Genomic DNA, 16,974 nt, shown 5'->3' on the forward strand with positions numbered 1-16,974 from the left:
TGCGAGAAATTGCCAAGAAACTGAAGACCTCGTATAACGCTGTGTACTACTCCCGTCACAGAACAGCGCAAACTGGCTCTAACCAGAATAGAAAGAGGAGTGGGAGGCCCGGTGCACAACTGAGCAAGAGGACAAATACATTAGAGTGTCTAGTTTGAGAAACAGGCACCTCACAGGTCCTCAACTGGCAGCTTCATTAAATAGTACCCGCAAAACACCAGTCTCAACGTCAACAGTGAAGAGGTGACTCCGGGATGCTGACCTTCTAGGCAGAGTTGCAAAGAAAAAGCCATATCTCAGACTGGCCAATAAAAATAAAAGATGGGCAAAATAACACAGACACTGGACAGAGGAAGATTGGAAAAAAGTGTTATGAACAGACGAATCGAAGTTTGAGGTGTGAGACATTTGTGAGACGCAGACCAAATGAAAAGATGCTGGAGGAGTGCTTGATGCCATCTGTCAAGCATGGTGGAGGCAATGTGATGGTCTGGGGGTGCTTTGGTGGTGGTAATGTGGGAGATTTGTACAGGGTAAAAGGGATCTTGAAGAAGGAAGGCTATCACTCCATTTTGCAACGCCATGCCATACCCTGTGGACGGCGCTTGATTAGAGCCAATTTCCTCCTACAACAGGACAATGACCCAAAGCACAGCTCCAAACTATGCAATAACTATTTAGGGAAGAAGCAGTCAGCTGGTATTCTGTCTATAATGGAGTGGCCAGCACAGTCACCGGATCTCAACCCTATTGAGCTGTTGTAGGAGTAGCTTGACCGTGCCCATCAAGCCAATCCAACTTGTGGGAGGTGCTTCAGGAAGCATGGGGTGAAATCTCTTCAGATTACCTCAACAAATTGACAACTAGAATGCCAAAGGTCTGCAAGGCTGTAATTGCTGCAAATGGAGGATTCTTTGACAAAAGCAAAGTTTGAAGGACACTATTATTTCAATTAAAAATCATTATTTCTAACCTTGTCAATGACTACATGTCCTATTCATTTTGCTATATTTCCTATTCAAACTCATTTCATGTATATTTTCATGGAAAACAAGGACATTTCTAAGTGACCCCAAACTTTTGAACGGTAGTGTAATTGTCTGTTTTTTATTCTGCTACCCAATCTCAAATCAAAGCCCTAATCCTACAGTGTCTCTTAACAACATCTGTGTGTGTGTTTTCAGAGAGAATTAGACACCACCGCCACACAGCTAGCCAACAGACAGGATGAGAGCGAACAGTCCAGGAAGAAACTAATCGACCAGAGCCGCGACTTCAAGAAGAACACACCAGAGGTGACGCGCGCACGCACACACACACACATTTTAAATGCTCTATTTGAATCCATAAATCACATTTACAGTTTTAGAAGGATTTAAACGTATGAAAGGTCACGGATATCTGGACACTTATGGATATAGAACGTATCACCTTCTCCATACAGCTAGGCTGACCTTAACAGCTGACACAGAGCAGTACCATCTTCCCCGGAGGAGGACTGGGAAATATAGACATGCAAAGTTCCCAAAATAGTGCTTCCTTTTTACCCCCCAGTCTGAATTGAATGACATGTTCTTTATCTGTGTTTAAATGTGTTATGTGACATTCCTGCTGAGTGGAATCATGAGGGAATTCTGTCTGTCTTGTTTCTCCCGGCGATGCCCCTGGGTATTGTGTGTTTCCAAGGCAACTTAATTGTTCAAACACAGAGATCGCATAAAGCCCTGAGTTGATTATCCCTTTTATACCATGGCTTTAATTTAACACATTTGCTGCTAGAAATGTGTTCATTTGCAGGTAGAAATGTGTTCAACATCCACTGAATTAGCTAGCAAGTTTACTGGATAGATCCAGTAGTTGCCATGGTAACAGAACAAACAGACTTGCTAGTTTAGCTAACCAAACCATTAGTTCTATTATGAAAATTGAATTCAACAATGCCAATAATGTTTCGACTTCTGCTTTCAAAAGCAGATCAAACATTGAACATGTAAGAATGAGTAATAGCCATCGAATTCTACTGTGTGTTCAGTGGCAATTTTTGCATGTAAATCTTGGTGGGGCAAAAAAATATATACATGTGGGATGCATGCCAGCAAAGCCACTAAACAATACATGAATTACACTATAATGGTGACAAACGGTGCCCACAAACTGTAATGGCCTTCATAAAGCTGTCTCAACAGCAGAGTCCCAACAGCAGTCCCAACACCTTACCACTGCTACACCTGGCTATCAGCGGAGCCTTGTCTGGCAGCGAAACAGTTCATTCAGCCTCATTTACTGCCTTTAAAAAAAACATAGCTGATATGGCTGACTTGCTTAAACAAATGTGGTTTCTACTAACAATTGAGATGTACAAACTATGGCATAAGGGGATGACAAGCAGAAAAGAGGCAATCCGTAATTTTGATTAAGACATTAACGTGCGAGCTGGGACTGACGTAGTCAATATAACTATTTGTTCAGCACTTTTGAAATGTACAGCAACAGAATTCAGAACATGGGCCGTTCTTACAGTGTTCTCCCTGTACACCAAGTCAGAACCGTAGGATAAATAAAGGGGGCATATAAGCAGACAATGAAAGCTCTTACAATATTTGATGATTACATTTCTCTAAAACAGGCTATAGGCTACATGTGCACCACCAAGTCAGAACAGTAGGCAAAATTAAGAGGGGAAAATAGACCAAATTATAAGGGTGAGGCACATGGGCCACTAACAGCTTACTACACAACATACACTTAGTATTACTTTCTTAGCTACAGTATACACATCTCCCTGGCATATTACATCATTTATGCAGCAGCATACAATACATTTTGGGAATCACCTTGTTGTGCTGTGCTCACTTGAACAGGGAGGTGGCGCAAGGTCGAATCATGATGACGTCAGTGATCTTCAGGTCGTAGCTCTAGAAAGAGTCCCGAGTTCCGGATTTACAATTCCGAGTTGGATGACCGTTCAGAACGTATTTTCCCAGTCGGAGCCCGTTCTTCCCCCCCCCGAGTTCCCAGTTGTCTTGAACTCACTGAAGTCAAGTTTTCGCAGTTCCGAGTTAACAGTTGTTTTGAGCATGGCACAAATCATGCTTCGTTGACAGCATGGCCAATGTTGAATGTTTATCATTTAAAATTTGGAAAAGGGACCCTTGATCCCAGATTTGGGACCACACAGCCACTCCACTGAATAGCAGGCTAGTGATTGCTTTGCAATGCTTGCAGATAGCCACTGATTCCTTCCAAACCACTCATTGTTGAATTTGCTATTTCCAACTTGTTGTGGAATGTTTATGGCCGATGAGCACCAAAACGTTTTATCTATAATTTCGATTAATTATTTATCTTCTTATGACAAGGATTAAAAAGGATTTGCCAGTAGGATTGTCGACTTGATTCATGATGATGACTGCTAGCTAAGATTTTGACATGATCAGTCCAATCAAAGCTACTGTAGATATAATGTGATTTGACATTTTATCTGTGTCCAATGACCTTGAGCATTCTTGGATGGGCACTTCTAATGTAACTCTATGGCAGCACCCAAGGGGCTTTAATTTTCGAGCTCTACCCTTAGATTTGGCGGTGAAGTAGTGTCCCCATGAGTGACAGAACACTGAGCCAATCACGGAGCAACTAGAGAACATTACCAACACCTACGCTCCGTATTTTCCACTGGCTGCCCCACCACCACAGAAAGCACTGAGCTAGGCTAAAACACCTGCATTTTGGAGCTGCCTTACTCAAAAAAAAAAAAAAGACCATGTTTGTATGTGGCTTTATTAACTCAATGTTTTTTGTATTTTTTTACATTGTTTGCAAACAGTAGATGGCGCTGGAGAAGATGGCTGCCGTTTTACAGCCCTCTAACCAATTGTACTATTATGTGTGTTTTTTCGCGTTATTTGTAATTTATTCTGTACATCATGTTTCTGCCATCGTCTCTTATAACCAAAAAGAGCTTCTGGATATCAGGACAGCGATTACTCACCTCGTATTGGACAAAGATTTTTTCTTCAACGAGTCGGACGCGAAGGATATCCTACAGACACCAGACAAGGCCCAAATCCCCGTCATTCGCATGAGAAAGAGACGGAGATATCGTGGACGTAGGTCGGGGTGCCTTGTAAGGATCCGACGGCGAGCGAGTAAACTGCCTCTTCCATCAATCCTATTAGCCAATGTTCAATCATTTGAAAATAAATTAGATTACCTAATATTACGGTTATCCTACCAACGGGACATTAAAAACTGTAATATCTTATGTTTCACAGAGTCGTGGCTGAACGACGACATGGACAATATACAGCTGACGGGATATACGCTACATCGGCAGGATAGAATGGCTGACTCCGGTAGGACAAGGGGTGGCGGTCTGTGTATATTTGTAAACAACAGCTGGTGCACAAAATCAAATACTAAGGAAGTCTCAAGGTTTTGCTCGACTGAGGTAGAGTATCTTATGATAAGCTGTAGACCACACTATTTACCAAGAGAGTTTTCATCTATATTTTTCATAGCTGTCTATTTACCACCACAAATCAATGCTGGCACTAAGATTGAACTCAATGAGCTGTATAAGGCCATAACTAAACAGGAAAACGCTCATCCAGAGGCAGCGCTCCTAGTGGCCGGGGACTTTAATGCAGGGAAACTTCAATCCGTTCTACCTAATTTCTACCAGCATGTTAAATGTGCAACCAGAGGAGAAAAAAACTCTAGACCACCTTTACGCCACACACAGAGACGCATACAAAGCTCTCCCTCGCCCTCCATTTGGCAAATCTGACCATAAGTCTATCCTCCTGATTCGTGCTTATAAGCAAAAACTAAAGCAGGAAGCACCAGTGACTCAGTTAATAAAAAAGTGGTCAGATGACGCAGATGCTAAGCTACAGGACTGTTTTACTAGCACAGACTGGAAAATTTTCCGGGATTCTTCAGATAGCATTGAGGAGTACACCACATCAGTCACTGGCTTCATCAATAAGTGCATCGATGACGTCATCCCCACAGTGACCGTACGTACATACCCCAAACAGAAGCCGTGGATTACAGGCAACATCCGCACTGAGCTAAAGGGTAGAGCTGCCGCTTTCAAGGAGCGGGACTCTAACCCGGACGCTTATAAGAAATCCCGCTATGCCCTCAGACGAACCATCAAACAGGCAAAGAGTCAATACAGGACTAAGATTGAATCGTACTACACCGGCTCTGACGCTCGTCGGATGTGGCAGGGCTTGAAAACTATTACAGACTACAAAGGGAAGCACAGCCGCGAGCTGCCCAATGACACAAGCCTACCAGACGGGCTAAACCACTTCTATGCTCGCTTTGAGGCAAGCATGAGAGCACCAGCTGTTCCGGATGACTATGTGATCACGCTCTCCGTAGCCGATGTGAGTAAGACTTTTAAGCAGGTCAACATTCACAAGGCCGCAGGGCTAGACGGATTACCAGGACGTGTACTCCGAGCATGTGCTGACCAACTGGCAAGTGTCTTCACTGACATTTTCAACATGTCCCTGACCATAGTCCCCGTGCCCAAGGACACTAAGATAACCTGCCTAAATGACTACTGACCCGTAGCACTGACGTCTGTAGCCATGAAGTGCTTTGAAAGGCTGGTCATGGCTCACATCAACACCATTATCCCAGAAACCCTAGACCCACTCCAATTTGCATACCGCCACAACAGATCCACAGATGAAGCAATCTCTATTGCACTCCACACTGCCCTTTCCCACCTGGACAAGAGGAACACCTACGTGAGAATGCTATTCATTGACTACAGCTCAGCGTTCAACACCATAGTGCCCTCAAAGCTCATCACTAAGCTAAGGATCCTGGGACTAAACACCTCCCTCTGCAACTTGATCATGGACTTCCTGACGGGCTGCCCCCAGGTGGTAAGGGTAGGGAACAACACATCTGCCACGCTGATCCTCAACATGGGGGCCCTCAGGGGTGCGTGCTCAGTCCCCTCCTGTACTCCCTGTTCACCCATGACTGCATGGCCAGGCACGACTCCAACACCATCATTAAGTTTGCCGATGACACAACAGTGGTAGGCCTGATCACCGACAACAACGAGACAGCCTATAGGGAGAAGGTCAGAGACCTGGCCGTGTGGTGCCAGGATAACAACCTCTCCCTCAACGTGACCAAGACAAAGGAGATGATTGTGGACTACAGGAAAACAAAGAGGACTGAGCACGCCCCCATTCTCATCGACGGGGTGGTAGTGGAACAGGTTGAGATCTTCAAGTTCCTTGGTGTCCACATCACCAACGAACTATCATGGTCCAAACACACCAAGACAGTCGTGAAGCGGGCACGACAAAGCCTATTCCCCCTCAGGAGACTGAAAAGATTTGGCATGGGTCCTCAGATCCTCAAAAAGTTCTACAGCTGCACCATTGAGAGCATCCTGACTGGTTGCATCACCGCCTGGTACGGCAACTGCTCGGCGTCCGACCGCAAGGCACTACAGAGGGTAGTGCGTACGGCCCAGTACATCACTGGGGCCAAGCTTCCTGCCATCCAGGAACTCTATACCAGGTGGTGTCAGAGGAAGGCCCTCAAAATTGTCAAATACTCCAGCCACCCTAGCCATAGACTGTTCTCTCTGCTACCGCACGGCAAGCAGTACCGGAGCGCCAAGTCTTGGTCCAAAAGACTTCTCAACAGCTTCTACCCCCAAGCCATAAGACTCCTGAACAGCTAATCATGGCTACCCGGACTACTTGCACTGCCCCCCCACCCCCACCCCATCTTTTTACGCTGCTGCTACTCTGTTAATTATTTATGCATAGTCACTTTAACTCTACCCACATGTACATATTACCTCAACTAGCCGGTGCCACCTCACATTGACTCTGCACCGGTACCCCCCTGTATATAGCCTCCCTATTGTTATTTTATTTGACTTCTGCTCTTTTTTTATAAAAAATAAATAAATGCATTGTTGGTTAAGGGCTGTAAGTAAGCATTTCACTGTAATGTCTACACCTGTTGTATTCGGCGCATGTGGCAAATAAATTTGGATTTGATTTGAATGGGAGGTGGGGAAAAAGAGATCATGTTTGTATGCTGCTTTATTAACTCAATGTATTTTTTATTAATTTTTTACATTGTTTGCAAACTGATATGTGAAACGTATTAATGCCAAAATAACATGTAAAAAAATGCCTGTTTTGCATTGTAGAATAGTGAAGACATCAAAACTATGAAATAATAATTAATAATAACACATGGAATCATGTAGTAACCAAAAGTGTTTAACAAATCCTAACATATTTTATATTTGAGATTCTTCAAAGTAGCCACCCTTTGCCTTGATGACAGGTTTACACACTCTCGGCATTCTCTCAACCAGCTTCATGAGGTAGTCATGGGGAATGCATTTCAATTAACAGGTGTGCCTTCTTAAAAGTACATTTGTGGAATTTCTTACCTTCTTATTGCGTTTGAGTCAATCAGTTGTGTTGTGACAAGGTAGGGGGGGTATACAGAAGATAGCCCTATTTGGTAAAAGACCAAGTCCATATTTTGGCCAGAACCGCTCAAATAAGCAGAGAGAAACGACAGTCCATCATTACTTTAAGACGTGAAGATCAGTCAATCCGGAAAATGTCAAGAACTTTGAAAGTTTCTTCTAGTGCAGTCGCAAAAACCATCAAGCGCTATGATGAAACTGGCTCTCATGAGGACCGCCACAGGAATGGAAGACCCAGAGTTACCTCTGCTGCAGAGGATAAGTTAATTAGAGTTACCAGCATCAGAAATTGCAGCCCAAATAAATGCTTCACAGAGTTCAAGTAACAGACACATCTCAACATCAACTGTTCAGAGAGGACTGTGTGAATAAGGCCTTCATGGTCGAATTGCTGCAAAGAAACCACTACTAAAGGACACCAATAAGAAGAGACTTACTTGGGCCAAGAAACACAAGAAATTGACATTAGACCGGTAGGAAATTTGTCCTTTGGTCTGGAGTCCAAATTTGAGATTTTTGGTTCCAACCGCCATGTCTTTGTGAGACGCGGTGTGGGTGAACGGATGATCTCCGCATGTGTATTTCCCACCGTAAAGCATGGAGGAGGAGGTGTTAAGGTGTGGGGGAGCTTTGCTGGTGACACTGTCTGTGATTTATTTAGAATTCAAGGCACACTTAACCAGCATGGCTACCACAGCATTCTGCAGCGATATGCCATCCCATCTGGTTTGGGCTTAGTGGGACTATCATTTGTTTTTCAACAGGACATTGACCCAACACACCTCCAGGCTGTGTAAGGGCTATTTGACCAAGAAGGAGAGTGATGGTCTCCACAATCCCCCGACCTCAACCCAATTGAGATGGTTTGGGATGAGTCGGACAGCAGAGTGAAGGAAATGCAGCCAACGAGTGCTCAGCATATGTGGGAACTCCTTCAAGACTGTTGGAAAAGCATTCCAGGTGAAGCTGGTTGAGAGAATGCCAAGAGTGTGCAAAGCTGTCATCAAGGCAAAGGGTGGCTATATGAAGAATCTCAAATATAAAATATATTTTGATTTGTTTAACACTTTTTCGGTTACTACATGATTCCATATGTGTTATTTTATAGCTTTGATGTCTTCACTATTATTATACAATGTAGAAAATACTAAAAATAAAGAAAAACCCTTGAATGAGTAGTTGTGTCCAAACTTTTGACTGGTACTGTATATTTTCTTTGCTAAAAATGTGAATGACAGGTCCCCACTGCGCGTGTTATAGGGAAATAATGCAAGCTCTAGAATGCCCTTCAAGCCAATCCAAAACAAGTATTCAGGCCCAAGGGGGTGTGGTATATGTCCAATATACCACGGCCAATGGCTGTTCTTAGCACGACGCAACGCGGAGTGCCTGGATACAGCCCTTAGGTGTGGTATATTGGCCATATACCGCATACCCCTGAGGTGCCTTATTGTTATTATAAACTGGTTACCAACGTAATTATAGCAGTAAAAAAATAAAAATAATCAGACCCGTGGTATATGATCAGATATACCACAGCTGTCAGCCAATCAGCATTTAGGGCTCGAACCACCCAGGTTATAATAATTGATAATGATATGAATGATGTATGACTATATGTAGGATGGATATGCCATGTCTAGTGACGACTGGAGAGACCCCAGTTAGCAGTACATTCTATAGGGTAGGATAGGCCATGTCTAGTGACGACTGGAGAGACCCCAGTTAGCAGTACTTTCTATAGGATAGGATAGGCCATGTCTAGTGACGACTGGAGAGACCCCAGTTAGCAGTACTTTCTATAGGATAGGATAGGCCATGTCTAGTGACGACTGGAGAGACCCCAGTTAGCAGTACTTTCTATAGGATAGGATAGGCCATGTCTAGTGAGGACTGGAGAGACCCCATTTAGCAGTACTTTCTATAGGATAGGATAGGCCATGTCTAGTGAGGACTGGAGAGACCCCATTTAGCAGTACTTTCTATAGGATAGGATAGGCCATGTCTAGTGAGGACTGGAGAGACCCCATTTAGCAGTACTTTCTATAGGATAGGATAGGCCATGTCTAGTGAGGACTGGAGAGACCCCATTTAGCAGTACTTTCTATAGGATAGGATAGGCCATGTCTAGTGACGACTGGAGAGACCCCAGTTAGCAGTACTTTCTATAGGATAGGATAGGCCATATCTAGTGAGGACTGGAGAGACCCCAGTTAGCAGTACTTTCTATAGGATAGGATAGGCCATATCTAGTGAGGACTGGAGAGACCCCAGTTAGCAGTACTTTCTATAGGATAGGATAGGCCATGTCTAGTGAGGACTGGAGAGACCCCATTTAGCAGTACTTTCTATAGGGTAGGATAGGCCATATCTAGTGAGGACTGGAGAGACCCCAGTTAGCAGTACTTTCTATAGGATAGGATAGGCCATATCTAGTGAGGACTGGAGAGACCCCAGTTAGCAGTAATTTCTATAGGGTAGGATAGGCCATATCTAGTGAGGACTGGAGAGACCCCAGTTAGCAGTACTTTCTATAGGATAGGATAGGCCATATCTAGTGAGGACTGGAGAGACCCCAGTTAGCAGTATTTTCTAAAGGATAGGCCATATTTACATTTTTACATTTAAATCATTTAGCAGACACTCTTATCCAGAGCGACTTACAAATTGGTGCATTCAACTTAGGATAGCCAGTGGGACAACCACCACTCGGGAGGGGGGGTGTAGAAGGATTACTGTTATACTATTCCAGGTATTCCTTAAAGAGGTAGGGTTTCAAGTGTCTCCGGAATGTGGTCAGTGACTCCGCTGTCCTGGCGTCGTGGGGGAGCTTGTTCCACCATTGGGGTGCCAGAGCAGCGAATAGCTTTGACTGGGCTGAGCGGGAACTTTGCTTCCGTAGAGGTAGGGGGGCTAGCAGGCCAGAGGTGGATGAACGTAGTGCCCTCGTTTGGGTGTAGGGTCTGATCAGATCCTGAAGGTAAGGAGGTGCCGTTCCTCTCACAGCTCCGTAGGCAAGCAACATGGTTTTGTAGTAAATGCGAGCTTCAACTGGAAGCCTGTGGAGTGTGTGGAGGAGCAGGGTGACATGAGAGAACTTGGGAAGGTTGAACACCAGACGGGCTGCAGCGTTCTGGATAAGTTGTAGGGGTTTCATGGCACAGGCAGGGAGCCCAGCCAACAGCGAGTTGCAGTAATCCAGACAGGAGATGACAAGTGCCTGGATTAGGATCTGTGCCGCTTTCTGTGTAAGGTAGGGTCGTACTCTGCGAATGTTGTAGAGCATGAACCTGCAGGATCGGGTCACTGCTTTGATGTTAGCGGAGAACGACAGGGTGTTGTCCAGGGTCATGCCAATGTTCTTTGCACTCTGGGAGGAGGACACAATGGAGTTGTCAACCGTGATGGCGAGATCATGGAGCGGGCAGTCCTTCCCCGGGAGGAAGAGCAGCTCCATCTTGCCGAGGTTCAGCTTGAGGTGGTGATCCGACATCCACACTGATATGTCTGCCAGAGATGCGATTCGCCACCTGCTTATCAGAAGGGGGAAGGAGAAAATGAATTGTGTGTCGTCTGCGTAGCAATGATAGGAGAGACCATGTGAGGATATGACAGAGCCAAGTGACTTGGTGTATAGAGAGAATAGGAGAGGGCGTAGAACTGAGCCCTGGGGGACACCAGTGGTGAGAGCACGTGGTGCGGAGACAGATTCTCGCCACGCCACCTGGTAGGAGCGACCGGTCAGGTAGGACGCAATCCAAGAGTGAGCAGCGCCGGAGATGCCCAACTCGGAGAGGGTGGAGAGGAGGATCTGATGGTTCACAGTATCAAAGGCAGCAGATAGGTCTAGAAGGACGAGAGCAGAGGAGAGAGAGTTAGCTTTCGCAGTGCGGAGAGCCTCCAATACACAGAGAAGAGCAGTCTCAGTTGAATGACCAGTCTTGAAACCTGACTGGTTTGGATCAAGAAGGTAATTCTGAGAGAGATAGCAGGAGAGTTGGCTAGAGACGGCACGCTCAAGAGTTTTGGAGAGAAAAGAAAGAAGGGATACTGGTCTGTAGTTGTTGACATCGGAGGGATCGAGTGTAGGTTTTTTGAGGAGAGGTGCAACTCTCGCTCTCTTAAAGACGGAAGGGACATAGCCAGCGGTCAAGGATGAGTTGATGAGCGAGGTGAGGTAAGGGAGAAAGTCTCCGGAAATGGTCTGGAGAAGAGAGGAGGGGATAGGGACAAGCGGGCAGGTTGTTAGGCGGCCGGCCATCACAAGTCGCAAGATTTCATCTGGAGAGAGAGGGGAGAAAGAAGTCAAAGCATAGGGTAGGGCAGTGTGAGCAGGACCAGCAGTGTCATTTGACTTAATAAATGAGGATCGGATGTCGTCAACCTTCTTTTCAAAATGGTTGACGAAGTCATCCACAGAGAGGGAGGAGGGAGGGGGAGGAGGAGGAGGATTCAGCAGGGAGGAGAAGGTGGCAAAGAGCTTCCTAGGGTTAGAGGCAGAGGCTTGAAATTTAGAGTGGTAGAAAGTGGCTTTAGCAGCAGAAACAGAGGAAGAAAATGTAGAGAGGAGGGAGTGAAAAGATGACAGGTCCGCAGGGAGTCTAGTTTTCCTCCATTTCCGCTCGGCTGCCCGGAGCCCTGTTCTGTGAGCTCGCAATGAGTCGTCAAGCCACGGAGCAGGAGGGGAGGACCGAGCCGGCCGGGAGGATAGGGGACATAGAGAGTCAAAAGATGCAGAAAGGGAGGAGAGGAGGGTTGAGGAGGCAGAATCAGGAGATCGGAGGGAGAAGGATTTAGCAGAGGGAAGAGATGATAGGATGGAAGAGGAGAGAGTAGCGGGAGAGAGAGAGCGAAGGTTGCGACGGCACATTACCATCTGAGTAGGGGCAGAGTGAGTAGTGTTGGAGGAGAGTGAGAGAGAAAAGGATACAAAGTAGTGGTCGGAGACTTGGAGGGGAGTTGCAGTGAGATTAGTAGAAGAACAGCATCTAGTAAAGATGAGGTCAAGTGTATTGCCTACCTTGTGAGTAGGGGGGGACGGTGAGAGGGTGAGGTCAAAAGAGGAAAGGAGTGGAAAGAAGGAGGCAGAGAGAAATTAGTCAAAGGCAGACGTAGGGAGGTTAAAGTATGAAAATGTATGCACTCACTAACTGTAAGTTGCTCTGGATAAGAGCGTCTGATAAATGACTAAAATGTTAAATGTTAAAGTCACCCAGAACTGTAAGGGGTGAACCATCCTCAGGAAAGGAACTAATCAAGGCGTCAAGCTCAATGATGAACTCTCCAAGGGAACCTGGAGGGCGATAAATGATAAGGATGTTAAGCTTGAATGGGCTAGTGACTGTGACAGCATGGAATTCAAATGAGGAGATAGACCGATGGGTCAGGGGGAAAATAGAGAATGTCCACTTGGGCGAGATGAGGATTCCTCTGCCACCGCCACGCTGACCAGATGCTCTCGGGGTATGCGAGAACACATGATCAGATGAGGAAAGAGCAGTAGGAGTAGCAGTGTTTTCTGTGGTAATCCATGTGTCCGTCAGCGCCAAGAAGTCGAGGGACTGGAGGGTACATTGGCTGAGATGAACTCTGCCTTGTTGGCCGCAGAACAGCAGTTCCAGAGGCTGCCAGAGACCTGGAACTCCACGTGGGTCGTGCGTGCAGGGACCACCAGATTAGTGGCAACAGCCACGTGGTGTGAAGCGTTTGTATGGTCTGTGCAGAGAGGAGAGAACAGGGATAGACAGACACATAGTTGACAGGCTACAGAAAATGGCTACAATAATGCAAAAGAGATCGGAATAAAAGCGGGGCCTCCCTCACTTACCTTTCACTGAAACACTCAACTATAACTCTCCCAACTTCCACCCAAGAAATTATAATTGTTGTAAACTACAGCGGTTCAATGTTTTCTAGGAATAGATTCTAACTGAGTTTATTCATCTAGCTAACTTGGTACAGTATTCTTCTGTGAAAACCGCCCAGGGCACCGTATCCTATGACGCCATAGCTAACTAGCATGCTAGCATCCAATAACATACGGTTTAGCGCCAATACTTGGTTACAACACACTACCAATAGTGTGTTAACACACTAAACAGATCATTCGTGTCCGTGTCTAGTTCCTTTCATAACGCTGAAATAATTAAGCGTTTGTTAGCTAGCACAAAGTCAGTCATGCTAGCTACACACTGGACTACACATCTCGAATGTTCAGAAAGTGAAGTTTTACATTGCAAAATTATCCTGTAGCTCAGTTGGTAGAGCATGGTGCTTGCAACGCCAGGGTTGTGGGTTCGATTCCCACGGGGGGGCAGTATAAAAAATTTATGCACTCACTATCTGTAAGTCGCTCTGGATAAGAGCGTCTGCTAAATGAATAAATGTAAAATGTATTTAGTTGCTACAGTACTGCTAGCTGGTAGTGTTGGCTAGCTAGCAATGGCTGCGGTGTTGACTTTGTTTGAAAAACGGCGAACGAACCTCGATAGTTTCTCTATACTACACCTTTATCTTTGATACAAAGACGACTATGTAGCTAGCTAACATTACACTAATCAAGTCGTTCCATTGTAATGTAATGTGTGTCATATTAATTGCGGAGCGAAGTACAGCATGACTACTCACTCCAACTCCAACCCCCATTCATTCTATCTAGTGAAGACTGGAGAGACTGCTGTTAGCAGTCTTCCTACTTTCTATAGGATCAGACCAGGTTAGACTCATCCACATCAGACCAGGTTAAACTCATCCACATCAGACCAGGTTAAACTCATCCACATCAGACCAGGTTAAACTCATCCACATCAGACCAGGTTAAACTCATCCACATCAGACCAGGTTAGACTCAACCACATCAGACCAGGTTAAACTCATCCACATCAGACCAGGTTAGATTCATCCACATCAGACCAGGTTAAACTCATCCACATCAGACCAGGTTAGACTCATCCACATCAGACCAGGTTAGACTCATCCACATCAGACCAGGTTAGACTCATCCACATCAGACCAGGTTAGACTCATCCACATCAGACCAGGTTAGACTCATCCACATCAGACCAGGTTAGACTCATCCACATCAGACCAGGTTAGACTCATCCACATCAGACCAGGTTAGACTCATCCACATCAGACCAGGTTAGACTCATCCACATCAGACCAGGTTAGACTCATCCACATCAGACCAGGTTAAACTCATCCACATCAGACCAGGTTAGACTCATCCACATCAGACCAGGTTAGACTCATCCACATCAGACCAGGTTAGACTCATCCACGTCAGACCAGGTTAGACTCATCCACGTCAGACCAGGTTAGACTCATCCACATCAGACCAGGTTAGACTCATCCACATCAGACCAGGTTAAACTCATCCACATCAGACCATGTTAGACTCATCCACGTCAGACCAGGTTAGACTCATCCACATCAGACCAGGTTAGACTCATCCACATCAGACCAGGTTAGACTCATCCACATCAGACCAGGTTAGACTCATCCACATCAGACCAGGTTAGACTCATCCACATCAGACCAGGTTAGACTCATCCACATCAGACCAGGTTAAACTCATCCACATCAGACCAGGTTAAACTCATCCACATCAGACCAGGTTAAACTCATCCACATCAGACCAGGTTAGACTCATCCACATCAGACCAGGTTAAACTCATCCACATCAGACCAGGTTAGATTCATCCACATCAGACCAGGTTAAACTCATCCACATCAGACCAGGTTAGACTCATCCACATCAGACCAGGTTAGACTCATCCACATCAGACCAGGTTAGACTATTCCACATCAGACCAGGTTAGACTCATCCACATCAGACCAGGTTAGACTCATCCACATCAGACCAGGTTAGACTCATCCACATCAGACCAGGTTAGACTCATCCACATCAGACCAGGTTAGACTCATCCACATCAGACCAGGTTAAACTCATCCACATCAGACCAGGTTAGACTCATCCACATCAGACCAGGTTAGACTCATCCACATCAGACCAGGTTAGACTCATCCACATCAGACCAGGTTAAACTCATCCACATCAGACCAGGTTAAACTCATCCACATCAGACCAGGTTAGACTCATCCACATCAGACCAGGTTAAACTCATCCACATCAGACCAGGTTAGATTCATCCACATCAGACCAGGTTAAACTCATCCACATCAGACCAGGTTAGACTCATCCACATCAGACCAGGTTAGACTCATCCACATCAGACCAGGTTAGACTCATCCACATCAGACCAGGTTAGACTCATCCACATCAGACCAGGTTAGACTCATCCACATCAGACCAGGTTAAACTCATCCACATCAGACCAGGTTAGACTCATCCACATCAGACCAGGTTAGACTCATCCACATCAGACCAGGTTAGACTCATCCACATCAGACCAGGTTAGACTCATCCACGTCAGACCAGGTTAGACTCATCCACATCAGACCAGGTTAGACTCATCCACATCAGACCAGGTTAAACTCATCCACATCAGACCATGTTAGACTCATCCACGTCAGACCAGGTTAGACTCATCCACATCAGACCAGGTTAGACTCATCCACATCAGACCAGGTTAGACTCATCCACATCAGACCAGGTTAGACTCATCCACATCAGACCAGGTTAGACTCATCCACATCAGACCAGGTTAGACTCATCCACATCAGACCAGGTTAAACTCATCCACATCAGACCAGGTTAAACTCATCCACATCAGACCAGGTTAAACTCATCCACATCAGACCAGGTTAGACTCATCCACATCAGACCAGGTTAAACTCATCCACATCAGACCAGGTTAGATTCATCCACATCAGACCAGGTTAAACTCATCCACATCAGACCAGGTTAGACTCATCCACATCAGACCAGGTTAGACTCATCCACATCAGACCAGGTTAGACTCATCCACATCAGACCAGGTTAGACTCATCCACATCAGACCAGGTTAGACTCATCCACATCAGACCAGGTTAGACTCATCCACATCAGACCAGGTTAAACTCATCCACATCAGACCAGGTTCACCCAGATGAGTCTGTCCACCACAGTACTTTACTGAGCTGTGCTCTTCATGGACTGTTCTCCTGGTAATGGTTATTGAGGAAGGCAATTTTAAAACAGACTTTCTCATATGGACTGAAAGGTCGTAGTATGTAATAATTCATCTAATGTGGTTAGCTGTGTGAATAGTACATTCACGCTTTAGTCTTAGCTTTACTGACAGCCTGACACCGTGATGCTACATTGTAGTCGAGCATTGATGACATCACAACAGTTGCCCAATGGCCGTGTGGTGTGGCTAGTATTGGATATACTTCTTTGAGGGAGTGATCTGGGACGCTCCAGGAAGAAGTTCACTCTCCCCAAATCGTAACCTTGACTACAGGGTGGAAAGACCTAAAAAAAAAAAAAAAAAGACATTAGATGAGTGTCTGTAGGGTCAACTTCATCCTCC

At 45.6% G+C, this 16,974-nt stretch overlaps 1 protein-coding gene across 5 annotated transcripts in view; it reads left to right on the plus strand.

The window, feature by feature from the left end:
- LOC121567671 (protein CASP) overlaps positions 1–16,974 on the plus strand; it is a 159,557-nt gene that overhangs the window by 29,402 nt on the left and 113,181 nt on the right. For all 5 annotated transcript variants that reach the window (XR_006001147.2, XM_041877873.2, XM_041877874.2 and 2 more), the window contains exon 2: positions 1,185–1,295. Coding sequence is in view for 4 of the 5 variants with exons in the window: in XM_041877873.2 (XP_041733807.2) it covers positions 1,185–1,295 (111 nt within the window). In the remaining variant the exon portion in view is untranslated. The remainder of the gene's footprint in view (positions 1–1,184; positions 1,296–16,974) is intronic.

The sequence above is a fragment of the Coregonus clupeaformis genome, chromosome 6 (assembly GCF_020615455.1).
Source record: "Coregonus clupeaformis isolate EN_2021a chromosome 6, ASM2061545v1, whole genome shotgun sequence".
Taxonomy (NCBI): Eukaryota; Metazoa; Chordata; class Actinopteri; order Salmoniformes; family Salmonidae; genus Coregonus; species Coregonus clupeaformis.